The 21190-nt window shown below is 40.1% G+C and overlaps 1 protein-coding gene across 1 annotated transcript in view; it reads left to right on the top strand.

Annotated features, from left to right (window-relative positions):
- PKHD1 (PKHD1 ciliary IPT domain containing fibrocystin/polyductin) overlaps window positions 1–21190 on the top strand; it is a gene marked incomplete at its 5' end in the record, with an annotated part of 435617 nt that overhangs the window by 15342 nt on the left and 399085 nt on the right. The window contains 12 exons of the mRNA XM_081295270.1: window positions 13–52; window positions 944–1014; window positions 7314–7415; window positions 8217–8312; window positions 10637–10778; window positions 12466–12580; window positions 14205–14483; window positions 15464–15553; window positions 15678–15768; window positions 16447–16589; window positions 17927–18057; window positions 19015–19190. Coding sequence (XP_081151396.1) covers window positions 13–52; window positions 944–1014; window positions 7314–7415; window positions 8217–8312; window positions 10637–10778; window positions 12466–12580; window positions 14205–14483; window positions 15464–15553; window positions 15678–15768; window positions 16447–16589; window positions 17927–18057; window positions 19015–19190 — 1476 coding nt within the window. The remainder of the gene's footprint in view (window positions 1–12; window positions 53–943; window positions 1015–7313; window positions 7416–8216; window positions 8313–10636; window positions 10779–12465; window positions 12581–14204; window positions 14484–15463; window positions 15554–15677; window positions 15769–16446; window positions 16590–17926; window positions 18058–19014; window positions 19191–21190) is intronic.

Here is a 21190-nt window from a genome sequence, read left to right as displayed (position 1 = left end):
TTTGTGTTTCAGGCTCCCAGAATGTTAGTTTCTCAGTATTTAACAAAGGAAAGTAAGTAACCGGGAGTAGGCAAATTTGTCGTCATCTTATACTGCCTGATTCTCTATCTTCCTTACTTTTTTTAACCTTTTATAATGGAAAATTTCAACCATATACAAACAGACCAGTATAATGAAATAGCATAATGATTTCTTCGACTTGGATGAGCATAATTGCATCCTGTGCCTAATCTAGAGGCATTATACCTGTTTCAATGTGGTGGTGGTATAGAGTTTTGGGAATTACCTCTTAGGTAATCCCAAAGTTTTGTAAATCTAAACTTGTCCCACATGCCTTATGTGGGATAAAGTTTCGTGAAATGCTTTGTGCCATTCCAGGAATGCCTTCTTCAAGAAGGAAAGGGTCCAAATACCATGAGATTTGGAGAGAGAAATTATGATTCTGGATTTCTGTAGGTCTTATTTCATGTTCTGGTGTCATATGATTTGCTAGATACTCCTTTAAAAGTATATCATCTAGCTAATATTAAATTCATTGTGATGATAGTGACATGTTACCTATAGACACACAGCCCCAAGTATGAAATTTCTTCTTCGTTTTCTCTCACTCTGTCCCAAGAACACATCTAGTGTCTCTCTGATATCTACCATAGACCAGCACAGTACTGGGCCCCTTAACATTTGTCATTCCATTTAATGCTTGTGACACTTTTTGAAGGAGTTCTTATTCTCATACACTAATTTTATAGATTAGAAAACAAACTTGACCTTTGGTATTATTCTCATGTGTTTAAAGGGAGCTGATATCCAAACTGTTCTTGAGGTCATAATATTCCATAATCTTCTGGTCCATAATCTTCCTTTAAGGCAGCCAGTTGAATAAGTATAATCTCAGATGATGTTTTTCTAAAAAACAGAATTTTATTTTTTTTTTCTTTTGCAGGTCAATGGTGCACAAAAGTGCCTGGCTGATCAGTGCTAAACAGGAGCTCTTCCTGTACCAGACACACTCAGGTACTGTGTCCCTGCATCTTATAAGCCTCATCCCTTCCTTGATGCCTCTTTCTTCTGGCAATCTCTCTGTGACCATTAATACCTGAAGCTGTCCCTGTCATCACGGATGGTTCTTTGGTTTTGGTTGAGACTTGATTCTATGAATGTCAGCTTTAGTTTCTGCAGTCATGCATTGCTATCGAAATGCCTCATTAGGCAATTCATGTTTGTATGAACATTCCGAATGCACCACAGGGATAGATCACTCACTCAAGGTGGCTTCTTGAACTAATCAAGAGATGAGCTGAGTGTGAGTTGTAGGAGGCTGCTGCCAGTGTAGCCAAGGCTGTTTTACATAATTTTTTTTGTTTTATAAGTAGAAGTACATTCTAAAATAACAATGAAAAGTATGGCATAGTAAATACACAAACTAGTAAAGCCATCATTCATTATCATTATTATTATCATATATCACTTATTATTATCATTCATTATTGTTATTATCCAGTGTGGCACATAATTGTATGTGCCATATTTTAGAGGACTGGCAGTGCAGTAGGTTCATTTACATCTGCATCACTGCAAACATATAAGTCATGTATTGTGTGCTATATTCCTACAAGAGCTGCCACATCACTAGATGATAAGACCTTGTCAGCTCCATTATAATTTTATGGGGCCACTTTCACAGATGTGATCTGTTTTTGATCAATATTGTTACGTGGCTTGTGATGCACATTAAAAAAAGGCTGGATCATAAACTTCTATACAAAATCGATAGATTTAGGTTGAATGAAAAAAAGGAAAGTCATGACTTGTTCTATGTTCTGAAAATTTACAGAAAAGAGGTAGCATTTAAACATCTAAGAGCATATTCTTCCAGTTACTCTGATAGCCCATCTCTGAGTGTTCACTGAATAACTTATAATTTGCTGAAATTGATGCTAAGCTATTGCATTCCATCCATGAGTAAACCCTCACACTAGAAAATGAATGTTGAAAATTAGAAATTTGCATAAAATTGCGAACTCGGTTAAGTAGTACAAAGTCAGTTGCTAAAGAAGAATACCTAGATTAGAGGATTTGATACAATCACAAAGTCATTGCAGGTATGTCTAAGTGAGTTCATATTCCAGGAAGCAATCAATATCTACAGTTGCAAGCTGGGCTTGGTGGCCCATGCCTGTAGTCCTACCACTTGGTAGACTTAGGCAGGAGAATCCTTTGAGTCCAGGAGTTTGAGACTAGCCTGGGCAACATAGTGAGACCCTGTCTCAACAACAATACAAAACCTCAAATTTGCATTTGCCAAAAGTGCAAGATATTTCACAGGTCATAGGAAAAATGCCATTCACTTTAATTTAATATTTTAAATGTTTGCACAATAGTTACAGAGAATAGTGGGTTTCATTGCTGCATATTTGTATATTCATATAACATAATGCATCAATTTCACTCCTCCTCTTGCCCTTCTCTCCTCTCTGCCCCTGATATCTTTCCTCTACCCTAATGGTCTCTCCTCTACTTGCTTAATTTTAACCTTGCTTTTCCTTTTCTTTTAACAACACAATTAGGATGTTGAGGGTGAATTTGAAGAAGCACCCAAGGTGATATTTACAGTGACAGCATAAATAAGAATGTCAGTCCCTTGCTGAGCGTTTTACATACAACCTCAATATCTATTTTATTAACTAAATTCATTAACTATGAGATGGGTAGCATTAATTACATTTTTCAGATGAGAATACAGATGGAAAGAGTCAAAGTAAATTATCAGAAAGTTCAAGTGCTAAAAAAATGCAGATAATTCCAAATCTTTTTTTATTTGTTCTTTTTAGTTATATATAACAGTAGAATGCATTTTGACATATCATACATACATGGAGTGTAACTTCCCATTCTTGTGGTTGTAGTGGTTGTATTTGATGTGGAGTTACACTGGTCGTGTATTTATATATGAACATAAAAAAGTTATGTCTGATTCATTCTACTGTCTTTCCCATTCCTACCCCCATCATCCAATCTGGTGAACTTCCATTCCCCCTTCCCCATATGTTGTGAATCAACATCTGCATATCAGAGAGAACATTCAGATTTTGGTTTGGGGGTATTAGCTTTTTTAATTAGCATGATAGTCTACAGTTCCATCCATTTACCAGCAAATGCCATTATTTTATTCTTCTTTATGGGCTGAGTAATATTCCATTGTATATATGTACCACATTTTCTTTATTAACTCAAACTTTGAAGAGCACCTAGGTTGGGTCCATTGCTTAGCTATTGTGAAATGAGCTGCTACAAACATTGATATGGCTAGGTCACTGTAGTATGATGATTTTAAAACCTTTGGGTATAAATTGAGGAGTGGGATAACTGGGTAAAATGGTGGTTCCAGTCCAAGTTTTCTGAGGAATCTCCATACTGCTTTCCAGAATGATTGCACCAATTTGCAGTCCCACCAGCAATGTATGAGTGTAATTTCTTCCCCACATCCTCATCAACATTTATTTTTATCTGTTTTCTTGATAATTACCATTCTGACTAAAGTGAGATGAAATCTCAGTGTAGTTTTAATTTGAATTTCTCTAATTGCTAGTGATGTTGAACATTTTTTTCATATATTTGTTGACCATTCATATTTCTTCTTCTGTGAAGTACCTGTTCAGTTCCTTTGCCCATTTATAGACTGGGTTATTTGGTTTTTTTTGGTGTTAAGTTTTTTGAGTTCTTTATATATTCTGGAGATTAATGCTCTATCTGAGGTACAGGTGGCAAAGATTTTCTCCCATTCTGTAGGCTGTCTGTTCACATTCTTGATTGTTTACTTTGCTGTGAAGAAGCTTTTTAGTTTGATAGGATCCCATTTACTGATTCTTGTTTTTACTTCTTGCTCTTTAGGAGTGTTATTGAGGAATTTAGGTCCTAAGCTGACATAATAAAGATTTGAGCCTACTTTTTTTTTTCTTCTAGTAGGCACTGGGTCTCTTATCGAATGCCTAAGTTCTTGACTCACTCTGAGTGGAGTTTTGTGCAGGGATTAAAGATAGGGTCTAATTTCATTTTATCACATATAGATTTTCAGTTTTCCTAGCATCATTTGTTGAAGTTATCTTTTCTCCAATGTATGTTTATGATGTCTTTGTCAAGTATGAGATAATTGTATTTGCATGGGTTTGTTTCTTTGTCTTCTGTTCTGTACCATTGGTCTTCATGTCTGTTTTGGTGCCAATATGATGCTGTTTTTGTTACTATAGCTCTGTAATATAATGTAACATCTGGAATTGTGATGCTTCCTGCTTCACTTTCCTTGCTGAGGATTGCTTTGGCTATTCTGGCTCTCTTATTTTTCCAAATGAATTTCATGACTGCTTTTTATGTTTCTATAAAGAATGTCATCAGAACCTTAATAAGACTTGCATTAAATCTGTATAGTGCTTTTGGTAGTATGGCTATTTTAACAATATTAATTCTTCCTATTCAAGAACATGGGAGAGCTTTCCATTTCTAAGATCTTTTACAGTTGCTTTCTTTAGTGTTCTGTAGTTTTCATTGTAGAGGTCTTTCACCTGTTTTGTTAGATTCATTCTCAAATATTTTATTTTCTTTAAGGTAGACAATTCTAAATGGCCCTCACTCTGACCTTTGTCCCTTGTTGATCCATACTCTACATAAACACACCTACTGTACACCACATATCTAGCATGTATCTGATGCTTCTTTCTTGCATGCTGTCTATAAGGGGTCTTATCCCCTACAAGAAATGATCCAGGCTTCTGTCCATGGCTGATATGCTTCTCCAGCTCCATTTCTCCATGTATGTTCCAGCAACACTTGGAGACACTGTGCATTTCTTCTCCATATTTAGACTATCATTTGCTTTCAGTGTCCTTTCTCACCTTCACTTGGTCAGTTCTGATTCATCCTTTAAGATTCAGTTCAGACTGGGCATAATGGCACATGCCTGTCATCACAGAGGCTCAGGAGGCTGAGGCAGAATGATCCTAAGTTCAGAGCCAGCCTCAGCAACTTAGTGAGACCCTAAGCAATTTAGTGAGAACTTGTCTGTAAGTAAAATATTTTTAAACAGCGTTGGGGATGTGGCTCAGGTGTTAAGTGCCCCTGGGTTAAATCCCCAGTATTAAAAAAAAAAGATTCAGTTCAGATCAGTTCAGATCATTTCAGTCTCTAGAAATTTTCTTCTACTCTTCTGTATCCTCACCCCATCCTCAAACTTCTTGGCACTTCATATACTTTCTCCAGTTTTGCTAAGCAAGACAGCTATAATTTTGCTCTTTGATACCTTCTCTATCTTAACATTAGTGACCTCCTGGAAGAGAAAAACTGTGTTATGTTCATCTTTATATCCTTATACTATAAATCAGTTGTTCTGTGAATGTTGAAAAGTTTACCAAATATCAACTTTGTTAAAAGTTTAAGAACTTCCTAAATTGATTTTGTCTGTGGTCTGTGTAATTTTGAATGCATATCAAAAAAATGTGTTAATGGGGCATAATGGAGTGCTCCTGTGATCTCAGCTACCTGGGAGGCTGAGGCAGAAGAATCACAAGTTGAAGAACAGTCTGGGCAACTTAATAAGATCCTATTAAAAAATGAAACAAGTTGGGCATGGTGGCATGCCTATAATCCCAGCAGCTCAGGAGGCCGGGACCAGATGATTGCAAGTTCAAAGCCAGCCTCAGCAACGGTGAGGTGCTTAACAAGTCAGTGAGACCCTGTCTCTAAATAAAATACAAAAATAGGGCTCAGGATGTGGCTCAGTGGTTGAATGACCCTGAGTTCAATCCCTGGTACCCAAACAAAACAAAAAGATGAAAAGAAAAGAAAAAAGATAAAGAAGAAATAATATGTTAATCTTTTCGTGTAGCTAGCCAGAAAATTCCAATATCCAATTCCAATATCCAATATTTTATACTGACAAAATGTGATAAAAAGTGTATAAAAAGGGGGAGGTTATTACTAGAATATTGGAAATGGAGGGGACATGCAGGAACCATTTGTTTTGCTAGGTGGTCTGCTCCTCTGGAGGTGATATCCAGGATGTAGCAAAGTGTCCCCACACACTCACATCACACTTACCCTCCCAGCTCAGCCCAATGGTTCAGCAGCACATTCCCAGTGAATGGCATTACATGGTGTGGCTTTCTTTCTGGTGACCACAAGCTGCCCTAGGCTCTACGGCTCTGCACTCTTCATTGCCTGGCCTCCTTCAGTTGAATGACAACTGTTGGTATTCTATCCACATCTAGCCCTTTGGCTTAGGTAGGACCCTGTTCACTTCAGTGTGGTCCTGCCATCATATTGATATATTTCTCTATCTATAGATCTACATGAGTATTTATATGTATGAAATATAAAAAATTCTCCTTAGGCATTCCATGTGATATTAGACACGTGTCTCCCAAAACACTTGTTTGTCTTTTAACAGGATCTTATTAAGTTGCCCAGATTGTTCTTCAACTTGTGATTCTTCTACTTCAGCCTCCCAAGTAGCTGAGATTTCAGGTGCACTCCACCATAGCCCACTAACACATTCATTTTTATATTTGAGTGTTGGAGATCATTTTTTTGCCCCAAATACCTCCTCTGCTTTGTCTCATGGGCAAAAGCACTATGAAATACTCTCATTGAATTCATATTTTGAAGTGGCAGCTATTTATGATTAGCCCCCTCCTTCAGCTTATCCAAGAACACAGCTCCTCTTTCCCCTAGAGGGAATGAATTTGAGCAAAGTGTCATAATAGGAGAGGAAAGGATGAGGTGAAGTGGGGATATGTGGCATATTGCTGTAGAGGACCCAAACAACCGGGAACAGCTTGAGGTGGTGAGCACACAGAGGGGAGCCTGCAGCAGGGGCAGCAAGACTGAGTAACTCGTTCTTCTGCTTAGAGCACATCACAGATTCACATGGGTGACTCAAATTCTTGCCCAGTGCCACCAAAGTTGACTCCTCCAGATGGTGTAAACTGCTGTTCCTGACTTGTAAATAAAGTCCTTGAAGCTGAGAGACAGATTTCCTAAGAAAGCATCATGGTATATAGAAGCTTTTCCTGATATGATGAGTGACTCTGCATGTCCCCTCCATTTCTGATATTGATTGGTATAATATATATCTATAGTCTTTTCTTGTTATGTGCATTTAAAAAATGATTATTAGTAGAAAAAAATTTCAACAGATGCTGGACTTGGAAAGTTAGAGTAGAAAATAAATTATGATAGCTTCTATTATTATATGATTATCTGGGTCATATCCTGATCTATATTTGGAAGCTTACTTTTTTTCTTTTTTTAATTTCTTGCAGAAATCCTATCTGTGTTTCCAGAAACTGGGAGCCATGGGGGAAGAACAGATATCACAATTACGGGAGACTTTTTTGACAATTCTGCCCAGGTTACCATAGCCGGTAACTATGTTGGGATAGCTGAAAATAGTTCACGGTTTCAAATGCTGTAGGAGCTTACATATCTCTTATGGCCTGGGGGGCTGTGAAAAAAAGCAGTCTTTGCCTTTTCTATCGTTTCATGTCACTAAGATCTTTTACTGGTGTTTGGTTGTGACCTAGTGGTCCTGTTGCTTTGCCAATAGGTTATGGGAACAGGATGTCCTACAGACACACTTAAAATGCATGGGTAATTTCCTCAGGTGTCCCATCTTGGGGGGTGAAGAGAAGCAAAAGATACAGTTGCCTCTTCACAGAGGTTTACTTCTACTAAAAAGCAAGCTCTTTCCTCACCTGCTCTCCTTACCAGGAGTAGGTGGGCACTGGCTCTGTAGACTCCTCTGGAATAGCCCTTGGAAACTCTGTCATGGTACCTGTCTGGAACCATTGGTTCTGACAGGTGATCTGCTTCTCTGGTCGGTGATATGTAAGATACAGGACAGAGTCCCCACACATTGACATCACACTTATCCTCCCGGCTTAGCCTAGCGGTTCAGCAGCACATTCCCAGTGAATGGCATTACATGGTGTGGCTTTCTTTCTGGTGACCACAAGCTGCCCTAGGCTCTATGGCTCTGCACTCTTCATTGCCTGGCCTCCTTCAGTTGGACGACAACTGTTGGTATTCTATCCACATCTAGCCCTTTGGCTTAGGTAGGACCCTGTTCACTTCAGTGTGGTCCTGCCATCATATTGATATATTTCTCTATCTATAGATCTACATGTGTATTTATATGTATGAAATATAAAAAAAATTCTCCTTAGGCATTCCATGTGATATTAGACACGTGTCTCCCAGGAAGATTGAGTGCACCACCCAGGCTCCAGGAAAGGGGGCAAGGCTCACTGCTCCTCAGGCAGGTAAGAAAGTCACCAGGCTGTTCAATGAACTCTCCAGTTACGGGCTTAGTCACGAGGGCCTGGAGAATAGGAACAAACATGTTTGAATTCTGTCTCAGCTGCTTGGCAGGTTAGCTCAGTGAGCTCCCAGTCTATGATACCATTTCAAAGCTTTCATATCAGGGAGGCTCTGAGCTTTATTCAGTTGCTTAGTGACATTGCACTCCCAGCCCCAGTCAATGTGTAGCCAGTGGAGTTCAGCAGAGACCATGATCCTGACAGCATAACTACCATGCAGACACGAACTGCTGAAGGAATCTCCAAAACTGCCTCCCTGCATCTGAGGGGTCAGTTGCTTGTTCTTTATCTAAGAAGATAGGAGCAGTGGAGTGTGCTCTTCTGTGCTCATAAGAGTACTATTAGATAAGACAGGAGAGTTGGGCACAATGGGGTGCATTTAAATGTTGTTTTTCTCCCCTGTGGGCATCTGTCTGCTCCTTTCAAAAATAGGGTTGTATCATAACGTTGCCACTAGCAGAGGCCTGCAGTGGGTAGGAACAGAGGAGGCAAAGTAGCGGGTGCCACCTGTCCTCCTCTGTTGAAAGCTTCCATCTCATAGCTGCAAGCACTTTTCTGCTAAGCATTAGTATTGGAGGCTGAAGTGTAGTTGGGGACTAAAGGTGGTTGGCATGTTACCCAGCCCAGAAACACAGGCTGCACATCTGTGCACAGTGCCTGACCTAATGGTTAGACTAGATGCCATGAGAGTCAACTCCAGAGGCTCAGTACTTGGAAGGAGAGTTGCCCCGCAGGGGAGGAAAACTTTCTAAAGAAAGGCCATTCAGGTGTGAAAATGCATGCAAAGCTTTGGCTTGAGAATTCTCCAGTTCCCAGATCCACAGTTTTTACTTAAGGAAAGCTCCCATTCAAGGAAACAAAACTATTAAAACAAGTAATTGAGAGAATGTGTGTTTCCTGTGTCAGGAAATATATAGCCTGCTCCCTCGTTGAGCGTTTCCCGCTTTAGCTACTTGGATAGTGGTAGGGTAATTTCCTGAAAGCAGCTATTTTTGACAGTAGTGTCCTTTATGAAATGCTTTTGAAGTTTCTGCTATGGAAGTAGGGCAAGGTACTATGCAAAGAAGTGTTTTTCCACCATGAAGTGTGGTGGATTCTGCCTCTAGAGGACATTTGGCAATGTCTGAAGGAATTTTAGCTGTTTTACTTTGGGATGGTGGTAATGATACTGGTATCAGGTAGGTAGAGGCCAGGGCTGTTGATTAGCATCCTGTGGTGCACATGACAGCCCCTACAGAGTAACCCAGACCTAAATGTCAACAGTGCTGAGGTTGAGAAACCCTGGGTTAAGGTAACATTATTAAAATATGTTCAATTTTCTGCTTAACCCTTACCTACCTCTCCATCTTATGGAGGAACGACAGTAGAAGTTTAAAATAATAATAATGACCCTAGCCATCTCTACTGAACACTTATTATGTTTTGGACTCTGTATTTAATATATTTCCAGCTTCCTTTTTACTGGGTTATCATCTCTATTGGCCCCATTTTGGTGCATGAAAAAATGAAGACACAGGAGAGAGGCATTAAGCAGTTTGTTCAAAGCTATATGGCTAGTTAAGAGTCCAGAGTTTACCCTTGACCTGAGTCAGTATCCAATATTGATCACACATTTGCTTTGGCCTCAGGTTTAACTTAATATAAAACACAAATTAATAAGCACATTGTTTAAAGTGTCACATATTAGCAGTATGCCACATAATTGGCTCTGAATGTACTTCCACACGTTGAGGTTGTAGCACTTGAAAAATTTAAGGATTGCCAGTTTTCTGGGAAAAGTGAATTTTATGGAATGGAATTTTCAGGCTGAACTGGACTTTTAAAGATACTGAGGTTCACTTGAGGCTTTGGGAGGCACAAAGACAGGCCATGCCACAAACACCCAACCACACTGTTCTCCTTCCCTCACCCAAAGCATTTGTCTGTTCTACTTGTTCCCTAGGACTCAGTTCTCTTCTCCAGAACTCCTGTTAAAAAGGGCTCCCTACTCTCTTCTCTGGTCCTCTAAGAGCATCTCCCTTTACTGTTTCCCATCAAGTGTCTCTTTACAAGAGATGGCGGTCTACCCAAGGAATGTTTTCTGCTTTCCAGAACATTTGTAGTATCTGTAGAGCCTCTCATCTGATTACTCCACCTTCTCAGATGACTCACCTTTACAGAGAGTACCTGGGTCATTTTCACTCTGTAATTTTAAATAAGTAGTCTCCCAATTTGGGGAGGGTTGCTGTCTGAAGATTATGAAAAAAAAAAAAAACTATGTCTTGTAGGCAATCGAGGGCTTCTTTTTGAAGTTGGAGATGCTTCTGATGGCTTGGAACTGACTGAAGCCACCCCTGGGTACAGGTGGCAGATTGTGCCTAATGCCAGTTCTCCATTTGGGTTTTGGTCAATGGAAGGACAACCTTTCAGGTATGTTGTAGAAAAGGTGGAAGTACTTTACTAGCTTCTGTGAGGGTGATACAGATAATTAAGGCAGTGAGGTTTCTGGAGGAGAATTCATCACGCCAGCAGATTTAGCAATGGACCTGGACAGTGTTCTCAACTGCTAGTGATCAGCATAGCCAAATATTGATCAATATGTAAAATTCACATTTTCTACAACTCTGCTTACAATCTGCTTTGGAGATGATAATCCACTGGAATATCAAGCTAAGCAGTCTTGGTGGATAGCAGAGTAGTATCTCCTGCAGATATAGTGGAGGTAAAGTGAACATCTGGTTGACACTAAAGTAAGATGCAAGAATTTCCCTTTGGGCCTGTGAAGGATCAAAGGCTGGGCAGCAGCAGTTCTGTTGGAGCAGCCATCCTCATGGCCAGTGTACAGCAGGGCAATCTCTTGTGGGCTCTGCAAGATGTGGTTTACTGCCATAGTTATTGCTTGTGATCATGATTTTCCTGTTGAGTGTTTTGAGTCTTTACTTTCTTCAATGCTGAGATTTATAACATTCTATAGTAATCTTAAAAAGATATGAAAAGTTCAAGAATTGTTTAGACACTGCTTCGTTAGTGCACTCTCAGGGTAGTTAGAGAAGCTAATCCTTTGCAGCTGATCCCTTCAAAATCCTTCTCAGAGAGGACAGTGGTGGTTCCTGAGTGTGAACGTCAGTCCGTCTGAGACCTCCTCAGGGGTATCACCTTTTATATTTCAGCTTAGTTGTGGAATGAAAGACATTTTTCCTGGTCTAGGGAATTCCAGGCAAGGAAGAAGCCAAGGAGGGAAGGAACACTGTTGGTGGAATAATGCTTCCTGGAGCCTCACTGACTAGGAAGTGAACCAACAGTCTACCATTGAAACGTGCTATTACCTGGGGTCCATTGCAGCACCTCGTGTGCATCTTTATCAATAGTTTTTGAGGACCATTAATAATGTTCAATGAAAAACTTTTCAGCTATATTTACTGTGTAAATCAGTGACCCCTGACCTCCTCAAAAGGCAAAACCAAAAAAACAGAAAGGGTTTTGATTCATATGATAGGACATGTAGGTTATGTCCCTTTAACTGTTATTTCGAGGAGCCACAAACTAGATTGTAAATCATCTTCCACTCTCCCTCTTCTTCAATTTTTAAAATTAAATATTGTTGTATTGATTGATTGATTGATTTATAAGGTAATGTTGTTATATTGGTGACCCTTTAAAATCACTATTTTGGAAACCATTTTCAAATATAAAATTCTCTCTAAAGACAAAAATATATGTATACATTAAAGGAAAGATTTAAAACTTCTTTATAGTGATGACCTGATGATTTTTAGATAATAATATAAGCAAAAACTAGTGTTGGTATTTATTTAAGTGCTTTGATCAGTTTTTAAACTGTATCTGTCTCTAAAATAAGATCACTAGAATTTATCTTGAAACATTTCATTGAAATGGTCTTATTTTTAAAAAGTTTCACAAGATTTCCTATGATCTTCTTCAAGGATGCAAGATTTATGGCTCTTCCTAGAATACCCTGGAAATCATGTGGCGTAAGAGGCAGGATTTTCATCATCATTACCATAAAGAAAAGCAAAGTACCAGGACAACCATATGTTGGCTCAGTGATTCAGACCTTGGTTAATCTCACTTGACTCTGTGTTCTTCTGCTTTACAGAGCGCGGCTCAGTGGGTTCTTTGTGGCTCCAGAGACAAATAATTATACATTCTGGATCCAGGCAGATAGCCAAGCTTCCTTGCATTTTAGTCAGACAGAGGAACCAAAGACTAAGGTATTCATCTTCCTCTCATTTTCCTTTTCTTCGTCCTCAGTCCTGTACCCTTGAAAAAAGAAAGAGTCAAAGCAAAGTTCTCATTTCTATAGGTGATTATAATATTCCATGAGATGATCAGGGGCTCTAATTGTTGAAAAAGAATGTGGTCGAATATAATGGTATCTATTATTTATTGAGCATTTACAATAAGCCAGAAATTCTGCTATAGTTTTTACATAGCTCACCTCTAATCTTCACTGTATATCTGTGAGATATGTAAATTTATCTCCATTTTCCAGATAAGGAACTTGAGGCTAAGAAAGATTGTATGGCTAATCCCAGACAGAATGGATAATAAGAGGTATATTCAGGATACATAATCATATTTGTCTGACTCCAAAATGTATGCCTTTCCACTAATTTTGAGTAGAGATGTAACCAGCCTCATAAAGAAATTTCCTCATAAACTTTGGAGGAGAAGACAAGATGCCTTTAAAAAATAGCCAAATGAAACCATCATACGATATGACCCAGCTATACCACTCATAGATATTTGTCTGAAAGAATTAAGTCAGCATACTGTAGTGATATGTGTATACCCATGTTTACAGAAGTAGTACAAATCACAATAGCTAAAGTATGAAACCAGCCTAGATATCCTTCAGTGAAAAATTCCATAAAGAAAATGTGGTATATATACAGAGTGGAGTTTTATTTAGCCATAAAGAAGAATTAAATTATGCCATCTTCAGGAAAATGGATGGAATTTGAAAACATATGTTAAGCAAAATAAGCCAAACTTAGAAGATTAAGGGTCATATATTTTTTTTCTCATATGTGGAAGATAGAGAGCAAAAAGAAAAAGAAAGGTGTGGGGGGATCTCATGAAAATTAAAGGGAGATCAGTAGAGTAGAGGAGAGGGACCAGGAGAGGGAGGAGGGGAGAGAAATACTGGGGACTGATATTGGCCAAACTATATTGTTACATTGTGTGCATGTACAAATATGTGACAACAAATCCCGCCATTATGGACAAATATAATGTACAAATAAAATATGGAGAAATAACATAAACATAAAAAATGCAGCCAAGATTCACTGTGCCATTGACAGAGAGCCACGATACTTTTAATTTAGAATTGATTTGCTAGTTGGTTAGAGAAAGGTCATAGATTGTGATGTTGTTGGGTCATTCTAGGTCAGATAAGGAAATTGAGGCTAAGAAAGATTGTATGGCCAATCCCATAGGGCTTAATACAACTTTTAAGTAATATTAAGGGCTTAATACTACTTTTTTCCTCTGGGGCTTAATTCTACTTTTTTCTCTAGGGCTTAATACTACTTTTTTCACAACATCATGTAGACCTGTGTTGTTAGGGTTGGCTGTTCCTGCTTTAAATATGGTCTGTCTGGCCTCATTTGAATACTATTCAGAGAGAGAGAGAGAGAGAGAGAGAGAGAGAGAGAGAGAGAGAGAGAGAGATAAAGAGAGACCACAGGGCTAAGGTGAGGGGCCCACTTACTGGGAAGGGCTGACTGGTTCAAAAGTCTCACATTAGTAGCTGTCCAGACATCCAAAATTTGAGAAGAAAATGACTGGAAACTTCATAATGTTTGTCCTGATATGTGAATTTGGGCACAGGTGGAAGTGGCCTCCGTCAGGGTTGGCACTGCTGATTGGTTTGACTCCTGGGAACAGAACGGGAATGAAGGGCCCTGGCAACAGAAGACAGCCAAATTGGAGCTGTTGGGGGGAGCCAAGTACTACCTGGAAGCAGAGCATTATGGGACAGCCCCCAGCAGGGGAATGAGAATTGGGGTCCAGATCCACAACACCTGGCTGAATCCTGATGTGGTCACCACTTACCTCCGAGAGAAGCACCAGATCCGAGTCCAAGCCCAGAAACTTCCAGAAATACAGGTCGGCATTTCCTTCAGTCCCACGAAGCAGAAAGTCTTGCTTAGTAGAAGTACTGTCTGGGAGAGGGGACCTGAGTTGTAATTATACTAGGACATGTACTAGATAAGATTGTGAAGCTGTTTTCTTAAAAATGCAATTTTATTATTGAGATTACCTTACTCATTGACTTAGCTTCAGGAATTTAAGTTTCAGGTAAGTCTTTTTTTTTGAAAACTTATTTTCTAGATCCTTCAAACACACACACACACACACACACACACACACACACACACACCTCATGTGAGTGCACACACAGGAAACACCAGTTTTTTGACTAATGCAGGTCCTATTTCCTGATATGCTGTGCTTTCTAAGTCTACTCATAAAGATTGTCCTACTTAGTAGGTCTTTGAGTTTTGCCCCATATTTTTGGTGAGAAACTTTGATGTACTTTTTGTTGTTCACTTTTTGATGTACAAAGACAAATGGATTTAGACTCTGCCTTCTAAAACTTCTAGTCTAACAGTATCATGCACATAGATAACCACAGAACAAAGTAGAAAATGACATAAGATTTAAGGGATTAAAAGCTACACAGATCTTATTCCAGAATAAAAGTGTAATGGGTGCAACAGAGAACGTGTTGGAAGCAGAGACTGAATAAGCCTCTGGGAGAGTGGGACATTTCTTATGGCTGCTTCTGTCTCCTGGGCCACCATGGGAGAAAGCACTTGGTGAGAAGGGCTGGAAGTGCGGCATTCAGTGGCGACTTTAAGTCTTATGCTCTCAGAAAATTGGTGCAGATTAATAGGGAGGCAGATACATATATTACTCCAAGAAAAGTTTCCATTAGGTGAAGACATTGTGCCTTCAGAGCCTCCTACATCAGAGTGCATTTAGAAAACTGAAATTATAATAAAATGGAAATAGCTGGGGAGGAGACATGTTCTGTGTTTCTAGACTGACTGTGTCAGTTAGTCCTGTCCCTCTTGACTTTTTAGATGCTGAATGTATCAGGCAGAGGCAACCTTTTCCTTATGTGGGACAATGTTTCTAGCCAGCCAATCCCTGCAAATGCCACAGCCCATCAGGTGAGATCCTTCTTCAAATAATGAGGAGTAGGGTGGGAGAACTTGGGATGGTCATGGTGCCTATCATATGGAATCTTAGTAATATATATATATATATATATATTTTTTTTTTTCCTTTTAATAGATTCAAACCACCATTGAGGAGTTACTTGAAGTAAAATGCACCCTAGAACCCCTTTCAGCCAACATCCTCCTCCGGCTTGGATTTGAACAAGGTGGTGTTTCTGGCCTCCATCTGGTTCTCTTTTCCATTATTTTCTTTTTCTACTTTTCTGTAAGATAAAGGAACAATCTTTGTTTCCTTTCCAAGGTGCTAACAGATTCAAAGAAAAACATGAACACTAGATTTGATACTGAGTGACCAGAAGAGCAGCGAGAAGTTTGGCAGAGAGGTCAGGAGAAAAGCTAGGTGTTCCTCCTGAGCTTTGACTTAGGGTGAGGCACTTTCTAGGAAGTAGGAGGTAGGAAGAGGTGCAGACAGACATAGTGGCAACTTTATAATCCTGTTTAATTCAAAATGTGTCTAAAAGAATTATTACATTAAAATTGGTCTTAAGAAATTTTTAACATGTAAAGACATCTTCTTAAAACTACACTAAGGTGAACTAACTTCCAGTTGACTATCTTTGTCTCTTTGCTTCTCATTCTTTCTCATGTCTTGGTACACAGAGAAAGTGGTAGTGGATTTCCATGTCCAGGCAGATGGAAAGGGTTTCTGAAAGCTGGAGCCTTCTAGCTGCAGGCTGGTTGGCACGATGCCATGTCCAGCTCTCCCAGAGGCTGAGGGTCCAATATCAGAGCGAACACACAACCATTCCCTGCCCACACATTGGGAAGCTCAATCATGTTTAACATCTTTTCCTGCCTTGCTGTTTTACCTGAACTGCATCCAGGCCTGGAAGGTTCCAGCTCTGATGGGGACATCACCAGTGGGACAGAGCCCTTCTGTGGCAGATTCAGCCTCCATCAGCCTCGACAGCTTGTCCTGACCCCCACAGTTACCCAAATGAGCTATCGACTAGATGAGTACCCCCATGTGAGTAGCAGCCCTCATGCTTCCAAGTCCAGTGGGTCATGAAGGGTTGATAGTGTTCTCTGGGTTTGAGACTGAAAACCTTCTGAAAGAGGAGTGGTTGCTGTGATTTCCCCCAGGCACCTCAGGTGGGGGGGTCCTTTGTGTCTTAACTGCTGTTCCAGGTGTAAATAGACACACCTAGCCACCATTTGTATGTTGCCATCTAGAAATGCCTATATTAGCTATAAGCCTACAGAAGGCTTTCTTTGTAGACTCTGCAGTCAGACGGTCAGACCCTCTGGTTTTGAATCCTGACTATACCTTACAATCCCTCAATATCTTATTTAAGTACAGCATGCCTTGGTTTATTCATCAGTAAAATCGGTAATAATGTGGTCTAATTCTCAGGAATGTGGTGAAGATTAAACAAGATGATCTATTAAAGTGTTTGCCCAGAGGTCAGGACTCAGGAGGCTAGTTATTGTTGTTATGGTTATTGTTATTACTGATGGATTGATTGACAGTTTTTTTTGAACACCTTTGCTTCAATAGCTCTGCCATCCTTCATAAAAGGGCTGCAGCTCATTTGCTCTTTGGGAACCACAGTGAAATCTGGAAAGGTGGAGCTCATGACAGCAGCTTTGTGTTTTCATAGTTGCGCTATTAGCTGTGGGAGAGGGATTAAATGGTTCTGGTCAGGGGCTCGGCTATCTTTAACCTCTCCTCTATGGCAGGCTCCCACTGGGGGCTGATTGCCCCTTAGGGGAGTGTTGGAAATGCATGGAGATATTTTTTGTTGTCACACTGGGGAATTGCTATTGGTATCTGGTAGGTAGAGACCAGGAATGTCTCTGAACATCCTATAATATGTAGAAATGTCCCCACAACAATGAGTTACCCAGCTCCCATGATATCAAGAGTGCTGAGGTAAAAAGTTTCTTGTGGCAGAAATCCTTGTGTTTATTTGAATTAGAAACCAAGGATGTTGGGGGAGTTAGAGTTGAAGAAAGGCTCAAAGAGGGTGAGTGATTTACTTAAGTTTGCACAGATAATTGGGTTAAAGCAATTAAGATTGGATACTTTAAAATCCTTAGGCATTTAAAAACTCTGTTGAATGTTGATATTTTTGATCTCAAGAAAGCATTTACTCCACTTCCCTCTAGCTTTATTGAAGTAAGTAAATAACAATTTGCTCTAAATTATTCGTGTCTCAGCTGGACTGGTAAGCTGCAGGAAAGTAGGACTGGGCTCTCTCATGGCATGTGGCAGGGTTCTAGACATGTGGCCCCTCATTATACATTGTTTAAATGGCTGCTTCTTGCACCAGTGGAACTGAAGAACATATTTTGTGTCTGTAGCTGTGTATCTCATACAAAGGCTATATGAATAAGATCCTAAAGATGACTGTGTCTTTCACAATTGGCTTTCAAACCATCAAAAAGAAGAACAGCACCTGTGACTGGAGTCTGCCTGGGACCAGCCCTGAGAGGTAGGGATTTGGTGGGAAGGGGAGGAGGGGATTTTTCCAGCTGGGGGAACTGGGGGACAGTGGCCCACTTGAGATACTGAGAGTCTTATATTTGGGACTCAGTTACTAACATGGGGCTTTGAACTTGTTTTTTGTTGTTGTTGGTTTAATTTGACAACCAGTTTGACTTAAAAGCAGTCAGCTATTAAGGATAGAATAGTGCTGGGCACGATGGTGCATGCCTGTAATTCCAGCGACTTGGGAGACTGAGGCAGGAGTATTGCGAGTTCGAAGACAGCCTCAGCAACTTATCAAGGCCCTAAGCAACTCAGGGAGACCCTGTCTCTGAATAAAATATAAAAATGGGGTGGGGATGAGGCTCAGTGGTTAAGCACCCCTGGGTTCAATCACTAGGGTCAAGGGAGAGAGAGAGAGAGAGAGAGAGAGAGAGAGAGAGAGAGAGATCCTTAAAGGAATAGAATTGTAGAACCCCTATTTGGGAGAGAATTTAGAGACCATCCGTTGACATAATAGATGAGGAAAACTGAGAACTTATGATCCACCAAAATGCATTCAGTTAGTGCCTTTGGAAAAATGAAGGCATCCTGATCCTTGATTCAGGGCTCTTTGCACATGTTTCTTCTGGGTATTTTCAGCAGCTTTAAACCTAAATGAGTCAGTAATGTCCAGCACCAATCTTCCCTGTGGTTAGAGCTAAACATATAATCTTCTTAAGATGTCCAATTAAATTGTAATTTAAAAATGCTGCTGATGCCGAGTGTCACGAGTGAATGATTGACTTACAGAGTGACTGCCTAGTGTTACAGCCAAAACTGAGCTGAGCCTATGCCAGGTGGATGTTTGTACCCAAGGCACACAAGCTGCTTCGGCACAGGGATTGTGGAGTCTGGCTGCAAAGTCCTTGGACAGGACTGTGGATGTTACTCAGAGGCCTTTTCCCCACTGTGCTGTCTGCAGCTGGGAGTTCACATGCACTGACCTCTGGGACACCTGCATGCATCGCTTCGGGGACCTCCAGCTGCCTCTGTCAAATGTCCCTGTGTCAATTCATCAGATTGTCCTCCTTCCTTTGCCCCAAGAGACTGGTCAGCTCTATGTGGATGAAATTATTATCACAGACACAAACATAACAGGTGATGATCAAATGTGCAGTCCTCCATGAACCTGCCTGTCAAATGCCTACCTCGCACTTTCCCTCTAGAGGTTGTCGTTCTTTTAATAGAGTAATGGCTGATTCTCTACTTTATCTGCTGTGGTTCTGAAAGCAGAATGATTGGAGCTAGGTGACCTTGGTTCTACTTCTCTCTCACTGGTCCTTTTTCTCCTTATTTATCTCATTTATTGACTCTTGTTTCTGGTGCTTGTGTTCTTACTCTATCACTTTTTGGCTGGGAAGCTTTGGTTTCCTCATCTGTAAAATGGGCATAAGAAGGAACCTACCTCACTGAATTTCTGTGAAGCTCAACCAAAGTTTAATATAAACCACTCATTACAGGTTCTGACCATAGTGTGCTTTACAAATGGAAGCAATTATTATTATTGTTATTAGGCAAGCAGGATTTCTCCACCTCTCAGTTCAATGTATCTGTCATACAGAGTGCTAGAAGTATTGCAATGATATTTGGTCTCCTATATAGGCTTGAGGTATGATTTATGAACTTGAAGGAAGACAGGGAGAGTGAGGAGCCATATGTTCCTGAGAGAATGTCCGTGTCCTTCTTTAGGTCCATCCACACTCCTCCCACTCATTCTTCAGAGCTCAGACCTAGTCCCTTCTTCCACAAAGTTTCCTTTGGCCTGTTTTGGGCACAGTGTTCTACCCTAGCTGGGTTGTCCTTCTTGTGGTAGAGACAAAGTGTTACCAGGGGCCCAGTGAATCTGGCCATGTTTAATGTGCACCATAGCCAAAACCAAATGGTGCAGTTCGCTCTTAGGGCCTCCCCATTTCTCAGTTTTGTTCCTTTTCTTTTTCTGTTATTTTATGACTTTGGGGCTCAGCTTTCCTGGTTTTTTTTTCTTAATAGCTTCTCTCTCTCCAAGGAGAAAAAGATGATATAGTCACTTGAACTTTGATTTACAAAGTGCCTAACTTTTTAGCTTTTTTTTTTTTTTTTTGTCTAAAAATTGCAGATCTGAGTATAAGGAGATTGAGGATAGGTGACAAGAAGACTCTTTGTCAGCCCTGAAATTACATCATCTCTGATACTCATCAAAATTTCATTTCCTATCTGTTTAAATGAGTTAAGTGTTTTTTTTTTTTTTTTGAGCTGCTGGGTCAGATTGGGCCATTGCAAAAATATTTCAAACCATTCTTATTCTGGCACACTTAGAAAATGACAGTATTCCAAAGGCATGCATCTTGGATTTGTTGGTGCCTAAGATAACTGGCTGGGGGACTTTGGTGTCCCCAAGTGCAGTCTGGATTTCCAGAGGGCTGAGGGGATCAGTATTTCAAACACTTGAACCCACTGGTTGGAAAACTCTGGTGCCATTTCACTTTCTCCTTTAAGTGGCATCCTGGCCCTCCAAACCCTGGAAGCCAAGGGTCCAGAACCTTTCTTGATACTGCCATCTTTTCTGCCAGCAAATGCTGGTAAGGAGGGAAGAAGTAATGGAGAGAGTGGGAACAAAAAAGAAGCCTGAGGTTGGCTTGGGTGAAATGGTTTTCTTCCAACTTTGTCAACTACTCAATTGGGCTCAGGTTTCAAAATTAATTATATGTTATTTATTTGATAACATATAATTAAATTTAATATTTAATTATATTCACCTATCTAATGTCCTCTATAAAATTATTTTAATCTAGTGTCAGTTTCCATTTATTTTTCATTTAGTTCTCAGAAGCCCATAAGATGGTCCTATGATCTCCATCCTATGCATGAGGAAACCAAGGCCAATGGGGTATCTCTTAGCCCTTCACTTTCTCCTTTCTCTTCTTGCAGAGCACACAGCTGGGATGTGAGAGAGATCAGAATCTAGGTATCACTGACACTTGAGCAGACCCTTCAGAGGCCCAGTTGAGCTAATAATCATGTACTGAACACCTACTCCATGTCCAGTGTTGTTCTAAACATTGAGCACACAGAGATGGATAAACCAAAGATGTTGCCCTTGAACTCTTTATAGTCTAAAT

Source organism: Spermophilus citellus (genome assembly GCF_964194105.1).
Source record: "Spermophilus citellus genome assembly, chromosome: 5".
Taxonomy (NCBI): Eukaryota; Metazoa; Chordata; class Mammalia; order Rodentia; family Sciuridae; genus Spermophilus; species Spermophilus citellus.
Note: the sequence above shows the minus strand (reverse complement) of the source record. Positions and strands in the feature narration are given on the sequence as shown.